Below are 18,662 nucleotides of genomic sequence, written 5' to 3' on the forward strand. Positions count from 1 at the left end.
AGATCATGTTATTTTCTTCCTATTTGAGTCTCGAATACTGTATGCACAGGTGGCGTCCTGCAGCTCCTGTACTTAAGGAGGTGGATGGTGGGGAAATACCACGGTATTCAGTGGGGGGTCCTCCATATTAAAATAACACTCCAACACCTCTGTACACAGCAGCAGGAAGCAGAGAGGTGTTGAATGACAGAAGGAGGACGAGTGAGGTCAGATCAAATGTAACATTTCAGGTTTGAGGTTTGAGGCTAGCTGTGGCAGTTGTGCAAATGCGGTGCAGTCTCTCCAATTAGGTGGATGAATTACATCAGCTAAAGAAAAGCATTTTTAACTTCAGGGTGGATGCCCTTTGTTCCATTCATCAGCATATTATTCACTACTTTTTGCTCACACATTAAAGGTCTGTGAGCAAATTGAGGGATACAGCTTTGGCCTGTCATTATTTGAGGAGAGTGGGTGGCAACTAATGACTGAACTGGTTTGCAATTGCAGGACTACCAGTTAAGTTCTGGTCTGTCTGGGAAATTTTTAGCACTTGCAGATCGTCAGCTCATTTAAGTCTAACAAGAGCTATTTGATTAATCTCTGACCAAGACACGCACTTTAGGTTCACTGATGATTCTAAATCATGGATGTGAGTGTGAATGCTTGTGCATCTCACAGTGTTAGCCCTGCGATAGACTGTCAACCTAACTAAGGTGTACCCTGCCTCTCACCGTATGACAGCTGGGATAGGTTCCGGTCCACCAATCCCAGCTTTCATAGCTAACCCGGATTTACGATTACTATAAATACATGAGTTTGAGCTTTAGAAAAGTTTTCAACACAAACAAAAGGACAACATGTAAATTCAAACTTCGGAGTTCTGGAAAAAAAAACCTTGACCCGTCCCTAAGGAACCTCATAAAAGACTGCAAAAACAAAGCATAACTCACATCAGCATGCCAATGCAAGGACAAGGGTGTATGCTCAGCTCTAGTCAAGCAGGTAACCATATGGTGCAAGGCTCAATGCAGTGGCTTGGATTAGAGTTCAGTCCAGGTCCCATTGCTGTGTGCTTCCTCTTTCCTTTAAAAAACTTCATCTGAAATTTATTTACCACTTCTTATCCTGGAGTTTTTGTTTTATATATATAAAGAAATAAAATTTTCTTCATTAAAAAATAAGCATAATGAAGAGTACTCTTGACTCATTAGAAATTAAGACAAAACAGTCTAAAGGTACTTTATTGGATGGATAGATGGATGGATGGATATTCGTTCAAAAGCAGGGTTTGCAGAAATCATGTTAGAACAAACACCAAAGCAAATCAAAAAGAATGGGAATTGATAAATGACTTATCAATTAGATTTCTTATTGACTGTCTCACTGGCTCCACTTGGAGAGTCACCACCATCTCTAAGGTCTAAGGAGCTTAGAAGAAAAAGCTTCTGGACTTCTTTAAGTTGCTTGAATGACTGATCTGACCTGGATGACTGAGAACCTTCACAGACATATTGCCGTACATTTTGGGAGGAACACCCTTCAACTGGTGCGGGAGTATGAAAAGGAATCAAGGAAATTATCGGATTATAGGAACCATCTCCGTTTCAACTTCAAGCAACTTAAAGAAGTCCAGAAGCTTTTTCTTCCAAGCTCCTTAGACTACGATGACCTGGATGACTGAGAACCTTCACAGACACCATCTCTAAGCAGCATATCAAAGTCATTACATTTGTGCAAATTGTATGTGTGCAGTGTGGCCAAATGTTTACGCATGTTGAAGGTATTTCTCGTCTTATTTGTGTTCAGTGTTGGGGTTGTTATTGAAAAAAGTAATGCATTACACATTACTTCTTACTGTTCTTAAGAATAATGCATTATGTTACTTAATTACTCCCCAGAGAAAATAATTTGTAACACAACTTTTTATACATTACGCTCACATTTCTCCCTCTACAGGAAAGGGCAGAGCAGGCTGTACCTGCTGCGGAGACCCAGGTCGTTTGGAGTGGAGGGCCCACTCCTGAAGAAATTCTATGACTCTGTTGTGGCTTCTGCTATCTTTTATGGCGTGGTCTGCTGGGGTGGCAGCATCTCTGCTGGGGACAGGAAGAGACTGAACAGGGTGATCCGAAGGGCCAGCTCTGTTCTAGGATGCCCTCTGGACCCAGTGGAGGTGGTGAGTGACAGGAGAACGGTGGCTAAGCTGTCATCCCTGATGGACAACATCTCCCACCCCATGCAGCAGACTGTGACAGCACTGAGCAGCTCCTTCAGTGGGAGACTGCGGCACCCACGGTGTGGGACGGAGAGATTTCGCAGGTCTTTCCTCCCCACTGTGTCATGGTCCGCGGCCCGGCGTCCGGGGTGCTGCTGGGATGTCCACGCCCACGAGCGTGGCTGCTAACCCCACACCTGCATCCCATCCCAGGCGATCACCAGGTGAACTATTTAATCCTGCCCTACCTGCTGCTCCACGCCAGTCCGTAGTCGCCTCTCAGCGATCACAACTCGGCGTGTTTTTGTTTTCGAGCCACCTGCCTGTCCACCTGTCCACCTGTCCGCCTGAGATTTGGTTCACATTCAGCTTCGCCGTCTCGACCCCTTTTGGAGCTCCACCCCCCTCTGGTTCACTCGGCCCGGCTATCACCGTGAGACGCACACTCCACCTTCCCTCGTATGCTGCCTTTTTTCCGCACCCCAGTAATCTGTCTCTCTTTTTGTTTTACAGCCTCTCACAGCCCCGCTCTCGGCGTTCCCTGTGCGGTCCCTCGGTTTCTTCTGGTTTCATACGTTGTTTTTCTGGCTACCCTCACGGGACACCTTTAGTTGCAATAAAAATTACTTTCTTTATTCGCTCCTACCCTAGTGTGTGTGTTCTGCTACTGGGTCCTGCCTGCGCTCGGAACTTCGGTTCATGACACACTGCTGTCAGACTCCATAATAAAGACTTTAACTGATCAAGCACACACATCCATACATATGCAATAATACTAAGTGCAATAATCCTTTCTGTCATCGTTGTATTTTACTCAGTTGTATATAGTATTTGTATTTGTATTCTATTTTTATCTTATTGTATATTTATTTTATTGTATTCTACTGTATATAGTATTTTATTCTATTCTGTACAGTTGTGTACTGTATTTATTCTTATTGTATTCTAATTTTTGCCTCATAACTTTTGCACTGTCCACTTCCTGCTGTGACAAAACAAATTTCCCACGTGTGGGACTAATAAAGGTTATCTTATCTTATCTTATCTTAAAAATGACCTGAAACACACCATAATTACCAGTTAACAAAGTAAACCTCAAATAGCTAAGCGGGCTAACCCAGACATTGATATGTGTCTACTTCAAATGCTTTAACTACGTCACATCCAGTTTTAGAAACATCAGTGAATCCAACGTTTGTGGGATTTTTTTGGAGGGTGAAGCTAAAATGGAAGAAACACAAAACTCCACACAGAAAGAAGTCATTAGTGACTCTTTTTTTTCTGTGAGGTAACAAACCAATACATGATTGTACTGCCTATCTTATCAGTTTCCCCAAGTAAGAGATGTGATATAATTTATTCATGGTTTAAAGGAAGATATTAGTGGTAAGACATTAAGACAGAATTTACAGTTTTCTGTAAACTGGTATGTGTTAACTCTCACATCCTGAAATGTGCAGGATGTACAGCCTAAAATAGGCTGTAAAGTAAACATGTGGGTGTTTGTAGGCAGCTGACAGAGACCTGTGAAAAATGCAGCCAGTATTAGGATGTCTGGTCTTTAATATTGCCACATTAGGTTATTATGGATTATTACAATACTGGCCTGTCTAAGTTAACAAAAAGGAGTTCATAATCAGCTTCCTTTTGTTTTAAGGGAAATGTAACCAGTTAATTTATATTTGCTTCTCTCCATTTGACTGCAACAGAATAAAGAGTCATTCTGTTTGCCATAAAATGATCTCCATAATCATATCTAAACACAACTATGTCTGGTCTGTCTTATTCTGCATATGTCTTATGCAGCCACTGTGGCTCAACGGCCTAAGTCACAGGAACTCAAACATCAGCAGAAAGTCTAAGTCAGAATGCATCACTCTGCATGACAGCAGTCATTAGAAGTCACTGAGCTCTTGTTGTATTTCACCTGAGTGAATCTGAACTGTACAGTGCACATGAAAAATTACCTGTATGTTTTCATTTTTAGGACGCATGCATTAGCAAGCTTTTGCAGCCATATGTCACCAGAACTCTGAGGTCTTCTATTCAGTGCTGGTTATCCATCCTTAAGTCTAAAAACTAAAGGTGTCAGAGCCTTTGCAGATGTTGCCCTACACCTTGAAACTCTTTGCCCTCTGATCCATGATCTACAAGCTCAATCAACTACAAAAGTTCAAAAAGAGCTTATTTTTTTGAACTGGCATTCAGGTAGCATTCTTTTAAATGCCCTTTTATTTCTAACATCCTGGTGTCCTTTTACTCCTGGTCTTAGTTTGTTTTTTTGTTTTTTTGGGGGGGCTCAGGTTTTCAGAAATCGGCAGTTACAAAATAACAACAATATAACAAATTCAGCACACACGTATATAATGCCTTTCAGTCAATGTCAAGGTTTGTGTCAACCTAATATTTGCATATTGCAAAAGAGGTCACACAGATCAAACTAAGGAGGAGACACCTGCGCCACATTCCTCATGAGGCCTTTATCATCGAGATGACGGAATGTACAAGTCTATCTGTGCTTCTGAGAAAGTAGGGGAAACATTTGACTGTGAGTAATTTTGATTGCTGTGCGCTGAATCTATAGATCTGATCAAATCTACTTGCGTTTTTGATGGATTTTGTTGGTAAGAGTCACTGTTCTCCATAAATCGTGGATTGATCAATGCTAGATGGCATGAAAAACAATAAAGTAATGAGAATGTTAACAACTATTTATTGTCTTAAAATACATAACAAAATAGTTGTGATGAATAAAAACAGCATTTTGCTTTGTACAACTATGAAAATGTTTACAGACAAGCAAAACTAATTGTACAAAAATATTGGTAACATTGATACACAATAACAAAAAAGATAAAAACAATAAAGAACATAACATCCTCACGTCAGTGTGCAAACCGTTTATACAGATGGACATGTGCCCTTTAATAAGGCAGCAAATCCTGATAAATTATTTAAATAGCAAATTTCTACAAACACACGCGCGCACGCACACACACACACACACAAAATCAGCGTCTCACAAACCACTAAGACAAACAGGACAATAATTTATCTGCTAAAAACCGCATTGGACATACGTGATAAAGCAAAATACAAAAAAAAAAAAAGAAATATCCCACCTTCTTATAATTTTCACTGTAGTAAATCATGGGATTGGGAGCTCTGCTGTATTTGTAGCTATGTCATGTTATATTATTTACAGCTCATGCTACAGTAGCACTAAGATGTCAATCATTTCAAAGGAATACGAAGAAGTACTTATGTTTTTGTTTGATCAAATTATACAACAGCAATGAGGTAATAATTGTACATCAACGATCTCCTTTGTTTTTCATCTCTCTCTGAAGAAAAGGCACACGGATCAGATACACTTCATGCTAAATAGCCCTGTCTGAAGAGTAACGAATTCTGGAGATAAAAGACAACGACAATGTTATGCATCCTGTATCTAAGCGTACCTGATTTGGGGTCAATTTTCACTGTGATTGGAAGGATACTTTTACTTTTTCAAAGTACAAAAATTTTGTTTACTGCCTACACTGTAGGCAAAAATCAATAAATTAGATGTATTTACATTATTTCATAGCAAATTCCCCCAAAAGTTGAGGGGGCTAAATCTCTTCGATTTCTACAGTTAGGATCTGATATAGGGAGTATTTTGGAAGAAATTTTGACTATGTGGTTATAGACTCAAGCAACTTTTTGTAAAATATAATTATCTCCATCTAATCCTGAGAGTTGTTAAGACAACCAGATGACATCAAAAAAACCAACAATACCTGTATGTAAATGATAGTTAACATAAACCAGTGCTGTCTTGCATTGCATACTTCCATAAGGCAAGTGTGACAAAACGCTCACATATGGCATCATGAAGAGCACAAGTACCCAGATAGGATACTCAAAACAGTCAGAAGATCAATATGAAATGCTGTACATTTCTCACCCGCTAGCTATCTCCAATTCCAGCTAGCTAGCTAACAGTAGCAGGGTTTTTTTCTAGCTTACACCAAACAGTGCATGTTATGGATTTGTCTGGTGTTTAGGTATGTTAAATTGAACTGTAATCTTCACTGTTGAGTAATTCTGTATTAAAAGAATCACCAAAGGCTCAAGAAGTCGCAAATTTTTACAAAACATGTTAGCTAACTCATCAAAAGCAACTGTTTTTTTAATATTAGGAACATGTTTTAGCATGTTCAGTTTGAGACAACTTTGCCGGAATTCATGCATTACGTAAGTATGCAGTGTACATACTGTGCTACTTGGAACTCTGCTCTTGGAAGTATTCAAATTGAGACAAACACAGTTCATAGTTCTTCTACCCTAGAGATTTTAGGGTAGAAGATTTAAGAACTTTCTTGTTCCATTCATGGTTAGTCTTCCACATACATTCTGTACATGCATGCAAACATTTATCCACAGCATCATATTCCCCTTATTTCTAACTTGCTCCCCTCTCAACAGTTTTCTTAAATCATTAACAACAAAAATTCCTACAAAATGTCATCTTCATTTTTTGAGTCCTCATAAGTTGTATTTCCAGGATCTACATCCTGGTCAGACTGGTAAGGCAAAGGAAATATTCTTCTTTATTTCTTTGGGAAGTCCATCTAGAAAGTGAGGCAGAAAAGGCTGAAGAGGTGAGACAGAAAGAGAGAGAGAGAGACGTAAAGACTTGGAAGTGCATAGTTGTTTATGAGGAGCCATTCCTGTACAGAGATGAATGAGGTCTTTCAGAGAGCGGGTAAAGCAGGCAGAGCGGGGATAGAAAGGTGTTGGTGACCTACAGGCTTTGTTGGGTTTTTTTTCACCTCTCCCTGCTCTTATAGATGTTAAGGATGGTGGTGGAGAAGGAGCTCTCTGATCCTCAAATGGAATTCAGCTGGTTGGTTTTCTTTCCAAATCGGCTTCAAGTTACCCTGAGGCTAACCATATGCCCTTCGCCCAGTCTGAGTGAGCATGCCCAAAAATAAAGAGTTGCGGCAATAAATCGGTCCCTGGACTTTGCATGAGAATATAGAAGTTCATACTTTATACAAAAAGGTGCATTCCTCAGAGCTTCCTGCGCCGTACATTTATGCATCTGTCAAAAGGAAGAGACATAACATGAAGAGATTGCAGAGGGTTTGTTTAATGTCTTTAATTCTAGAGTCCATTTTAATAGAACAATGTCAACTTTAGTGGTTTTCAAATAAAACTTACCTCTGCATTCATACTTGAGGTCTGAGAAGTATACCATCTCTTGTGAAAAGACAAAAAGACCTAGCCTTCCACCTGCATACGTCTTGTCATAGATGCTACCAGAATCAGCCATGATCTTCTTACCCTCATACATGACAACTCTGTGGAAATCAAGGAAAAATTAGACATTTGAATGCCAAACTCATGAAGGGTAACTACCTACAGACTCAAAATTATTTTCTGCCCACCGAATGTGTCCTGTTCTCGGCCTATGGATCAGATGCCATCTGTAGGCAGTGAAGTCTTTCCATCCAACGTTCTTTGGGTCATGCCAGAGAGTGCGAACCTAAAGCGTGTGAAAAAAATAAATAAAAGACATGAGTTTTTCTATTTTATTTAGGTTTGATTATCAAAAATAAATGTTTCAATTGTCCATGAAAGAACAGAAGTCCAATGTACCTGTCCTGGGGTGTTGCCTGTGTGCCAGAGGGCATTTCTGAGGTGCTCTCCTGGGCCGGTGGTGGAATTAACCACTTTGATGGACAGGCCAGAGTAACCTTGTGCCTTAGTTGGCTTATGTGACCAGTAGGTCTGTGTGATTTGCTTCCACATCACCACATAGAACCTGGAACTGGACTGGTAGCCAAACACAAAGCCAGCATAGTCATCATCCCTGTCAGTGTTGATGAAGAAAGTCCCACTGAAGTCCACTGCATTGAACTCATGGTAGCCTGAACAAAAACAGGTTGAAAGGGTGTCACGACAAGAATTGAATAGAAAAAAGAAACTTTCCTATTAGTCTTTGCAAAGTTACACATTTGGTCCAGAGAAATCGTTGGTACTTACCAACAGCAATGCCAGGGTCACAGTTAACAGTTTGAACCAGCTCTTTGCCCTGGTGGCGGACGACCCAGTTAGGATCAATCTGGGAGGTGCCTTTTGGATCCAAAGGAACCATCTGGAACTTGCGGAAGTCTGTCTCACTGATGTCAAAGTTCTCGGGACACACGTCATAGATGTCAGGCACATTGTCCTGATCAAAGTCATCTTTGCAAGCATCTCCACGGCCATCACCTGAAAAATACATAATCCAAATTATTTAATAATAATAATAATAATACCCAGGGTGTATAGATATATGTGTTCCAGCATAAAACTGCTTAGATGTATCCATGTCCAACTTTGCTCACCATCAGAGTCCAGCTGATCAGGATTGAACGCCAGCCTGCAGTTGTCTTTTTCATCAGGGATGCCATCATTGTCGTCATCATGGTCACAGGCGTCACCTTTGCCGTCCTTGTCATGGTCAGCCTGATTGGCGTTGGGAATATACGGGCAGTTGTCCAGGTTGTTCTGGTGTCCATCCTCATCAATGTCCTGGTTGCTGTCGCACTTGTCTCCCACGCGGTCATCATCTGAATCCAACTGCAAAATTAGAGTGTTTAAACATCCTAGTTAGATCTGGTTTATGGGGAAAATTGAGTATTAGCTTACTTGTACTCTATACACCACCAAATAACAGCTGCATTCATGTCTGAACATGTCTCTTTTGGCCTTTAATTGTGCGCTTCACTCTTTAAAAAGCACATCAGTTTAGACTTCCCCTCCTTCCCTTATTCTTCTCCTAATTCCTGTTGTTTAACACATTCCTCTTTCTCAGTGTAGCCCTAGCCCCCCACCACGCCTTACTGAACTAATGTGCCCTTCAGCTGCATACAGGATTTACTCCACCTTTTACATGCCATGATAATGCTTCAGCAACTACTGAAGCCTGCTTTGACTGAAAGGGAGATATAAAAGAGAGCCCGGGAGATGAATGTGGATTATTGTTGCCGGGTAAGACTGAAGCAAATGGGTAACAGCAATGCGTGTGTTTGCTTTTACACACCTGATCAGGATTATGTTCTAGTGGGCAGTTATCACACATGTCTCCCACTCCATCCAGATCTGTGTCTCTCTGGTCAACATTGTACACATAGGGACAGTTGTCCTTCTCATTCAGTATGCCTGGCATAAACGGAAATAAATTAGATGAAAAGGCAGCACAAAAGCAGAAAATATAAAAGTATTGTCTAAGAGTTATGCTGATTATTTTTTGTTTGCAGGTCTCACCATCTCCATCAATGTCCACTGCGCAGGCATCTCCCTCTCCGTTGCTGTCGGTGTCTGTCTGGTCTGGGTTGCTATTGTAGGGGCAGTTGTCGCAGCCGTCACCCACATCATCACGGTCATAGTCATACTGCCTGGGATTGTACACAAAAGGACAGTTGTCCTGTTTGAAAAAGAGAAAAACGCAGTGTTAGAGAAAGAGTCAATGACAGTTTTTAAGGTGCTGCGGTTGTAATTTCCAACTCCCTCCCTGCCCATTTACAGGGAGGGGTGATGCAGGATGAAAAGCAGCTTTATTTGTAGGCTCTCTCCTGCATCAAATGTTGGGATTAGCAGCACACAGCGCAGCTCCTTCAGAACCTCAGCATTGGAATTTGAGGTTTTGGCTCAGCCTTGGGAGAAACATTTGTTTTTCTTTTGAGCGCCACCCTCCTCTACCCTACCCCCATCTCCACCTGTCCTCTTATTAGACAACGTGATGAATGCAAAAAGATGTGCACAGGCACCGTTTCACACTTATTCCTTGTACAATCTTATTTCCTGTCTGGAAATGTTTACTTACCCTATCATCAGGAATACCATCATTGTCATCATCATTGTCACAAGCATCTCCAATGCCATCCTTATCATAATCTTCTTGCCCTGAGTTCGGGAGGTTGGGACAGTTGTCCTGAATGAACAACAACAGAGTCAGTCTCAGCCATTATAAGCAATATTTAGATATTTTCACTTTAACTCTGCAAAAACATTGACATTTCTTTGCAGCTGCTTTGCTACTACGTACTTTTTTGCAGTGGTAGGTGGCGTTTTCAACACACACCAAATCTGAATTGGGCCACCCATCCAGATCTGTGTCCTCTCCGCAGATATGGCCATTGCCAGCATAACCAGGTTTGCACTCACATCGAAACATGGGGTCAGCAAAGTGTCCAAGATAGTTACAGCGGGCATTTTTGTTACAGTCATGGCTTCCATCGAGGCAGGGATTACGGGGTGAGCACACCTGTAGATTGAAGATGAGATGAATATCAGTGGTGAGACGAGCTCTGCATAGTTTAAATTCATGACATTCTCTCCTTAGAAAGGCACATATTCATCACAACACATTAGTATGACCTCTCCCTGTTATCAGTATTTGTTTAATAAAAGTTGTCTCTCTTGCTCTGTTTTTGGCTTCAAACAGGAATCTGCTTGCCTGCTTATTAGCGGCGGCCTGCTCCACACCATGGCCAAACGGCTGGGGTCCTGAGTAACGAGTTGGGCAGGGCAAACAGTTGTAGCCTGGAACGGTGTTCTCGCAGCGGTGCACCCCATTAAACTCAAAGCACGCATCAGGAACCTCTTTGCACTGTTTTCAGGATAAAAAAAGAATCACAGTTATGGTTATGATGTTGCCTGAATTCTAATATATGACTGTAGCTGCTTTAATCATTGAACAACAGCTAAAGACGTTTTACCTCATCAATATCTTTACACTTGATCCCATTGCCAGTGTATCCTGCTGGGCACTTCCCACACTTCCAGGAACCATCGGGAAAACTTGTGCACTTGGCACCAGCAAAGCAAGGGTTGGACAGACATCCATCTGAACACAGCAATGCAGTCATCAAAATCCTTCATATGTAACCTGCTTTTAATCTTAGTAATCCTAATCTTCCAGTTATGATCTCATTGAGATGGTACACTTACGTATATTTAAAAAAAAAACTTCAATAAATAAAACCTACATTGAAGTGGATGCCAACAATAATGCTGTAAAGACTAAATTTTAAAAACATGAATAATAAAAAATACCAAATACATGGAATATGTGGAACTCCTTTAAATGATAAAATGCCTCACCGATTGGGCAGGGGGTCTTGTTGCACCTCTGGATGTCCTTGGCTTCACCGACGCACTCTTTACCGCCGTACTGTGGTGCAGGATTATTGCACAGGCGTTTCCGAGTCTGTTGACCACCTCCGCAGGTGAGACTGCATGAATCCCAGGGAGACCAGGGACCCCAGTTGCCATTGACTGATGAAGACATGAAGAAAGCATGATCAACGTCTTCTCTTGCTTTACACAGTAGCAAAATCCAACTGTAGTATGAAGAAACTTACTGGGACACGGGGACTTTGTACACGTTTCAGTTTGCCGGCCTTCTCCAACACAGTCCTTGCCTCCTAGCTGAGGAGTTGGGGAGTTGCAGAGGCGGATTCGGGTGATGACACCAGCACCACAGGTGACCGAGCATGATGACCATGGTGACCAGTGGCTCCAGCTGCCGTCCTGCTTGACTAAAGGCCACAAGACAAGGTCAGAGATCAGTTATCAAGAGCCAAAAAGTTGAACCACGGTGACATCAAATCATAAAAAAGTCACACATATTTTCTGTCTGTTCTTGTTGTTGGTTAAGTTAACTCACAGCGCTTGTCACACTCCTGGAGGTAACAGTCTCGGGTTTGCACAGAGGTGCCCTCACAGTTGTTATTGATACGGTCGCAAGAGCGCCCACGCTGCTGGATGCCACGCCCACATGACACGGAACAATGGGTCCATTCAGACCACGGCGACCAGCCGTCCTCTGCATAGTCGCTCGCTGAGCAGGAGGGAGAGGGAGAGAATATGAGAAGGAGGCGAAGAGGGAGACAATAAAAGAGCTATTGCAGCGAAGCAGCACCCCCTCGCAAACAGCCCCTAACCTTAAATGAGGAGGGGAAGCTCTAAAAGCAGTGGACTAATGGTCTGGATTTAACTGGGAGACACAGCTGTTGTGAGCATACGTAGAGGACTAACTGGAGAAATAGAAAGGCCTCCTGTCCTCAGGATGGACAGGGATGCCCCACTGGCTTATGTTTTCCAAAGAGGAAACAGCTTTTGAAAACATGACCCTGGGTCTGTAATGACTTCAGCAAGTGGCTGAGGCCGGGATGAATGCGGCTCCCAATGTTTACTTTTAGGGAAGCATCGCAGCCAAGTCTGCCAAGGTATGAAGAACATGCCACCTCCCCTCATGTAAAAGATGGCTTCACTAAACAGAAAACCAATTTTCCATTCCCCTTTAACCAATTTGGCAAATTGCAGCCATTTCAACTTAAAGATTCAAAGATGTTTTAGAGCACAAAGCGCCAATGTTCCAAACACATAAGCACCCTTTCATACTAATGCAGTTAAATCATCTTTAAAACTAGCATTTTTTCTAATGAAGAAAAAGCTTTACATCAATACATCAAGGGAAATATTTGTGGTTTTTTGTTTTATATGGCAAATAAAATAGAAACAGCTCGCTCAGGGAATGGTACAGTGTTAGCTGAAATGTCATACACTTTACACTATGTGGACCATTAATGTAACATTTATAGTGCAGGTTTGCATACCTATAATTATTTTAATTACAGTGTGTCTTTGTATAGCTATGCAGGTCATAATAAAATGTGTTGGAGATCGTAGATTAGAAATGCTTACGTGTTCCACAGCGTGGGCAGCACTCTCCATCGGGAACAGTAGCATTAGCACAGGGGATCAGGGGGCAGGAGATCTTGCGACACACAGTAGCAGAGTTCTGCAAAAGCACAGAGATCAAATTCATTTTTAAATATTTGGATATCACTCAAGTTTTGCTGCAATTTTCCTCCAAACTCAGTCCAGGCACTCAGTCAAGTCCCAGTGCTTGAATGGAATTTGAAACACTGGACCCTTCACAACGGCGTCACTAATGTGGAGTTTGTGGGGTTGTTTAAATCCATTTAAATTTGTGCATGTTTGAAGATATGTTTTTAATCGAGGCCTCGCCCATGTACGTGCAACCATCTCATTAAATTCTCTATTGGTCATGTGAGTTTAATCATGGAAGAATGAGTGAGAAGCAAGAGTTCTGGCTGAGAACGGGGACCCCTGCAGCCAACACCTGCCGACTAGGTCAGGGGAGGGTGGGAAAGAGGCCAAAGTCCTAATAATGGATATGGGTTTCAGCATGGAGCCGGACTGGGCACAGAGCCCCGAACAAGTAAAGCCAGCCTGCCAGCACAACCTGTGAGGGTTCACTATGAATGACTCAGGCATAAGAACTGCCTTTTGACTATGCATGCTAATGTTCTCCCTCCAGGAACTGATCACTGACAGGGAAAAAAGCAGAACCTGGAAGAAGTAGTCTATCTGCACAGGGAGAAATAAGCAAATGAACCCACTGGTGAAATGCAGGAAGATTTCCTCCCAAGTATTTTACATCTACATCCTCCTGTCCACTTGTCAAAGCCAAGGTCTTGTTCTTAATTATGGGCAACGGATCACTTAAGTCCCTCAAGCCCCTCAAGGCCACAGTCAAGTTGAACTTCTGACAGCAGACCTGTCATTACAACAATAAAGACTGTTGGCCTCCTGCCCAGTCGCCACACTACTTACTAATTACTGACCAGATCAGTTGTGTTGTGGTTAAGTGTGTCTGCCCATTGTGGGCTGTCATCACAGTGTGCGTGCTTGTGTGTGTGTACATGTAAAGAGAAGTCAGAGCATTGAGTAAGTCCTCCTCACACGTGTGTTTAAGTACACTGGTGGGAGTGCTGTGGAGATCTCACCTGACAAGTGCACTCGGTGCAGTCATCCACGGTCCACTCGTCTCTGTTCTTGCGAACGATGCCATTGTGGATACAGACACCACTGTGAATTCCAATGTGGGATTTAATAAGCTTGTTTTCATCCGTCTGAGGAAAAGAGAAACAAGAAAAATAGACTTATGATAATGAGTTGTTAGCTTGGTTGTTAAAAGAGAAAAAATGTGAAGCCCCTTTTAAAATTCACAAAGTAACAGAGATACAATTCTGAAGAAATGCAGGAGGTAAGCAAATTCAGCGTCAGCACAGAGGAAAGAATTATATGATGTACAGAGTAATAAACAGTAAAACTACACAGTAAAAACCATTTGCAGTTTTTCTGATACTGATTTGCTGAAATTACAGATGATTTTCTGTCAGATGCCTTCTCAAGTTTCATTCACAGTGCAGAGCTTTACAAATATTTAAGAGCTCAGTATCTCCTTTGATTAAAATACAGACAACTGTACACACATCTGACGTACACACAGGCAAACAGATAACCAGCAAAGAGGCAGACGTCACTTAGGTTCTTCTACACTGTCTTCTGGGTTTGCTCCTTACCAGCTTGCGGAGTTCAGTGGACAGCTCCTTGACCACCACACCAAGACCCTTCAGCTCTTTAAACATACTGAGCAGGTCCTCACAGGAGAAGCCACACACCATCTGCAGGTCTTCACCAGAATACACAACAGTGAGAAAAACATACTTAATTTTTATTTCAGATTAAAATTATTTAATTCTCATATAGTTTAGAAAAGTTTGCAGACTGAGTGCATCAGATGCAGCAATGCCTACCTTTAGTCTTATGGCCACTGTACTCAGTTCTGATGGCCGAGGAGCCATTGAGGTTCCTCAAGACCATGGTGTCAGTCATGGCTGAAAGAAAAATACTGCTGTGAATCAGTATACTATTTCAATGGTAATATATTAATTAATAAGGTCGAGCATAATGCCCCGCAGCAGTAAATTATGCAAAAAAGTAATTAGTTCATTCTGCATAGGCTGGAGAACATACTGTGAGACCACAGAGCTCTGAGATATTTGTAAACTGGCATTCCTTTTTGGCATCTCGTAAACAGCTTCTCGGGCAGTGTTTGGTACAGAAATCAGCAGACAAACGGAGTACACGCAGATTTCTTTGATAAGGAATTGCTCGCACTTGAGAGTGCATGGAGCAGATGAGTGATTGGTAAACACTTTGAGTACTCACCGCTTTGGCATCCTTTGTTGCGCAGAATAGCTTCCAGAGTCGTTCCAAACACAAACCGCACGTTTTGTAGGACCCCCTGCAAGTATGAGTGTGCAGTTTAAGCACCGGTACACAATTCGAAAAGTTCATCACACTCAAAGTATTTAAAAAGAAATTCCTTCCTGACATATGCTGCTCCATTCTCTCAGCTCTCACCGTGAACTTGTCCTTCACGGCTCCCTTGCCAACCCTGAGCTGCGCGCTGGCCGGAGTCTCCTGCGTCAGGATGCTCTGAATTGGCGCATCCAGTTCGGCGGTGTTCACCTCATCGCATCCCACGTACAGCTTTGCCCAGTCCTCCTGCACGAACAGCGTGATATTTTTCCACTGACCCGTAGCCAGACCCACATCTTCGATGGAAACCACCTGCTGCTTGTTCTCGGTGGAGAAAACAATGTCCAAGGTGTTCGCTTTGCCGTTTGAGACGACCTCAAACACGGGTCCGGATCCATCCTTCTTCTCCACAGTCAGGAGGCTTCCCCTGGTGCGTCTGAACTGCTTAAAGTTGAGCAGTAGGAGGAAACCCCGCTCGGCATGGATGGAATCGATCAGGTCCCTAAACGAGTTCTCGGGGACCGGGGGGATCAGGTCCGGGTTGAGGATCTTGTAGGCGGGGCTGTACGGGTCGTCTCCTTTCACCAGGGTCACCCCGTGGTTCTTGCTGGGGACTTTGACGAGCTCAAACAAGTCATACACGCTATTGTCGTCTCGACTCTCTGCGGGTGAATAACAATAAGGAGTCAGCCTTTGTGAGGCGCTGGATTTCTATTGTTTTCACTTTTAGAGTACTGCAAAACGTTTTTAAAGCCATACCAGCTCCTTTATATTCTTTTTTTTAACCTCCTAGGACCTGGCGTCCACATATGTGGACATCACATTTTGGGTTATTTAGACCAAAATATTAAATTTTGCTCTACAAGGGCCTGATATCCACTTACGAAGACATTATACTGCTACTGTTCTATCGAAAATTTAAACGAATATCCTCATAAGTGGCTCTCATGTTTCTTAGAAACAAAAATCAGGTAAAACAAAAAATCTGGTAATTCTTTGTTTTTACATTGTTTGGGTACCAATATGCCCAAATATCAAAGAGAAATCAAAATTGCATGCCATGGAAGAGTTCGGGTCTTAGGAGGTTAAATTAAAAACAAACACAAAAAACAAACACAAGCTTTCTTTCCCCTTATCTTCCACAAGAATCATACTGACAAGTTTTAACCAGTTCAAACTGAGACAAACTCACCTGCGACTCTCGCAGCCTCGCAGGTCCAAAGCATCAATAACAAAAATATCCCCGGCAGCTTCATGGTGATCTGCGGTCTGTGACAAATAACCACAAAAACACAGCAGTTCCATTTTAATTTAAAGCATTAATGATATTGTCAGAAAGAGTCAGCCTGCAGCAGGTATACACCTAAAATACAGCTGCCCAAAGAGCGATGGCTGACGCTGCTGCAAAAACACTCAGAATATTTACCACTTACCTGCTTAAAGCAGCAGGTCCAAAGTAATAAAATCCGGAAAAATCTGGAGAAATCCAACAATTAATCCCCAAGCATGAATTTGTGACGAGTTGTTTTTATGTATACATATATTTATAAAGTTCCACTGCGAAAAGAAGGAAAATAATGACAAAAAGAAATTATTGTATTTTAGTTTTTGTTATATAGAAATTTCTCCCTCCGGTGTCAGCCGCTAAAATACAGCTTTTTAAGCCGAAGGGGGGACAAAGTGCTATTTAAATAGTTTGATGCCATTCCTAAGAAGTAGCCTCGTCCAATCACGGTGAGGGGAGAAAAAGGGACGACCTTATCCTCTTAGGAGAGAGAGAGAGAGAGAGAGAGAGAGCGCATTTTCCACTGCGGGACCAACTTCACTGCGTTGCCTTCAGAGTCTTAATAGTCCAGTGTTTCATCTCAGCGTCCATCCATCAGCCCTCACAGGCATTTCCGTCTCACAGCTACAGCGACGTGACACATTTATAGCGACGTGTTTCTAACATTCACAGTAGAAAAAACAAGTCTGTTTTCAGACTTACTTCTGCTTTGAACTTTTTATATAAACTTGTTATATTTCTCATACTAATACTGTGGTGTATTAACTTTAAAAAATACTATAAAAATTACACAATGAACCACTTTTTTTTTTTTTACCTCTGCTTAAACAGATGAAAGCTAGATATCAGAGTATATTTGGTGTGACTTGAGCTTCACAGATTATGAGCCTCAGTTTGCTGCAGTTCCGGATCTATCCGCTAGGAGCCGACGTATTCACTCCAGAGATGCCCGAGGCATTTCAAGGTGTTGCTGCAGCACACCTGAACTGACACATTGTTTTCATTGCCATTCAGTTCAGAAGAACTATGTAATAAGGTATTATATAATTTATTTAGCATATTTGGGCATTTTTTAGTGCACCAAGCATCAGGTCTAGGCTTGATTGATTGAGGCTCAACCAAACAGAAGTGTGGGAAGTGGGAGTGACATATAGAAAACATATAAACCAGTATGAAATGATGCAATTTCTTTAAAGTAACTCTTCCCCGCCAGACCACGCACAACTGTTCAGTTTTGTTTAAGATGGCCAGCTAACACGCTCTGTTTTCCTGGTTGAAGTGTAGAAGGGATGTTGAGCAGCTATTTTAGCTGCTGTTCTTACATATAAGTAGCACAGATGCTCTCTAAGAAATACCAATATTTTGCTATTATAATAAGCCATTAATAGTGGATAATGAACAGCGCAAGACTGTTCCTTATTTTCGGCTTCCCGGTGTAAACAGATGTCAGCTTCACACTTTAAACCTCCAAGGCAGTTATTTACAAAAAAAATCTTTGGTCGAATCATCTAATATAAACAGCTGTTATACTTTTTATACTAAATAAGAAAATTTATTGAGAGATTTATGAAGCACAGGAAGGAGCTCAGATTTGCAGAAACGTCAGATATACCTAAGGAGAGATCTGCACGAAGAGACTTACATATGAATCATTTCTATAAATTAGTTCTTCTGGTCAGGTTGCAAATGTCTCAGCTTTCTTTGGTACTGCACTATTGCAGTCTATTTCATCCATGTGGTTTATTCATACATGCGCTGTGATCTTTGCCTTTCATTGTCTGTATCTAAATAAGATGTGATGTTTCCTTACCCTTCCAATTTTCATCTGTCAGGAATGTAACATCCTGCCTTTGATAGACATTTAGAGGACAGACTTATAAGACATTCTAGCCAAAGATCAAGGGAAAGGGAGAATTTCATAGCAAAAGTCACCTCTACCCCCACCTCTGCTGCTTCTTGTGATAGCATACACATGCATCTTTTGACATAGAAGTAGTCATGCTTATC

The 18,662-nt window shown here is 41.8% G+C and overlaps 1 protein-coding gene across 1 annotated transcript; it reads right to left on the bottom strand.

The window, feature by feature from the left end:
* Window positions 1-6,494: 6,494 nt before the first annotated feature.
* thbs1b (thrombospondin 1b) lies at window positions 6,495-17,103 on the bottom strand. Its single transcript, XM_026142707.2, has 23 exons — window positions 16,804-17,103; window positions 16,563-16,639; window positions 15,473-16,032; window positions 15,278-15,353; window positions 14,863-14,943; window positions 14,629-14,738; window positions 14,050-14,175; window positions 12,941-13,037; window positions 11,901-12,074; window positions 11,596-11,772; window positions 11,336-11,509; window positions 10,951-11,078; window positions 10,689-10,841; window positions 10,278-10,496; window positions 10,056-10,163; window positions 9,497-9,656; window positions 9,273-9,391; window positions 8,575-8,809; window positions 8,231-8,458; window positions 7,844-8,115; window positions 7,633-7,730; window positions 7,406-7,545; window positions 6,495-7,286 (listed from the first exon to the last, which is right to left on the bottom strand). Exons 2-23 carry the CDS (start codon window positions 16,624-16,626, stop codon window positions 7,279-7,281), a joined length of 3,507 nt encoding a protein of 1,168 aa, XP_025998492.2. The 5' UTR covers window positions 16,627-16,639; window positions 16,804-17,103; the 3' UTR covers window positions 6,495-7,278.
* Window positions 17,104-18,662: the final 1,559 nt, after the last annotated feature.

The sequence above is a fragment of the Astatotilapia calliptera genome, chromosome 15 (genome assembly GCF_964374335.1).
Source record: "Astatotilapia calliptera chromosome 15, fAstCal68.1, whole genome shotgun sequence".
NCBI lineage: Eukaryota > Metazoa > Chordata > Actinopteri > Cichliformes > Cichlidae > Astatotilapia > Astatotilapia calliptera.

Excerpts from the sequence above, each read along its gene's own strand:
- thbs1b (XM_026142707.2), bottom strand. The coding sequence starts at position 16,626 with ATGAAGCTGCCGGGGATATTTTTGTTATTGATGCTTTGGACCTGCGAG. Across the intron at positions 14,739-14,862 it reads CAGTGGCCATAAGACTAAAG|ACCTGCAGATGGTGTGTGGC; the intron begins GTAGGCATTGCT and ends ATTCTGGTGAAG. Across the intron at positions 11,079-11,335 it reads CAAGACCCCCTGCCCAATCG|ATGGATGTCTGTCCAACCCT; the intron begins GTGAGGCATTTT and ends TGCTGTGTTCAG.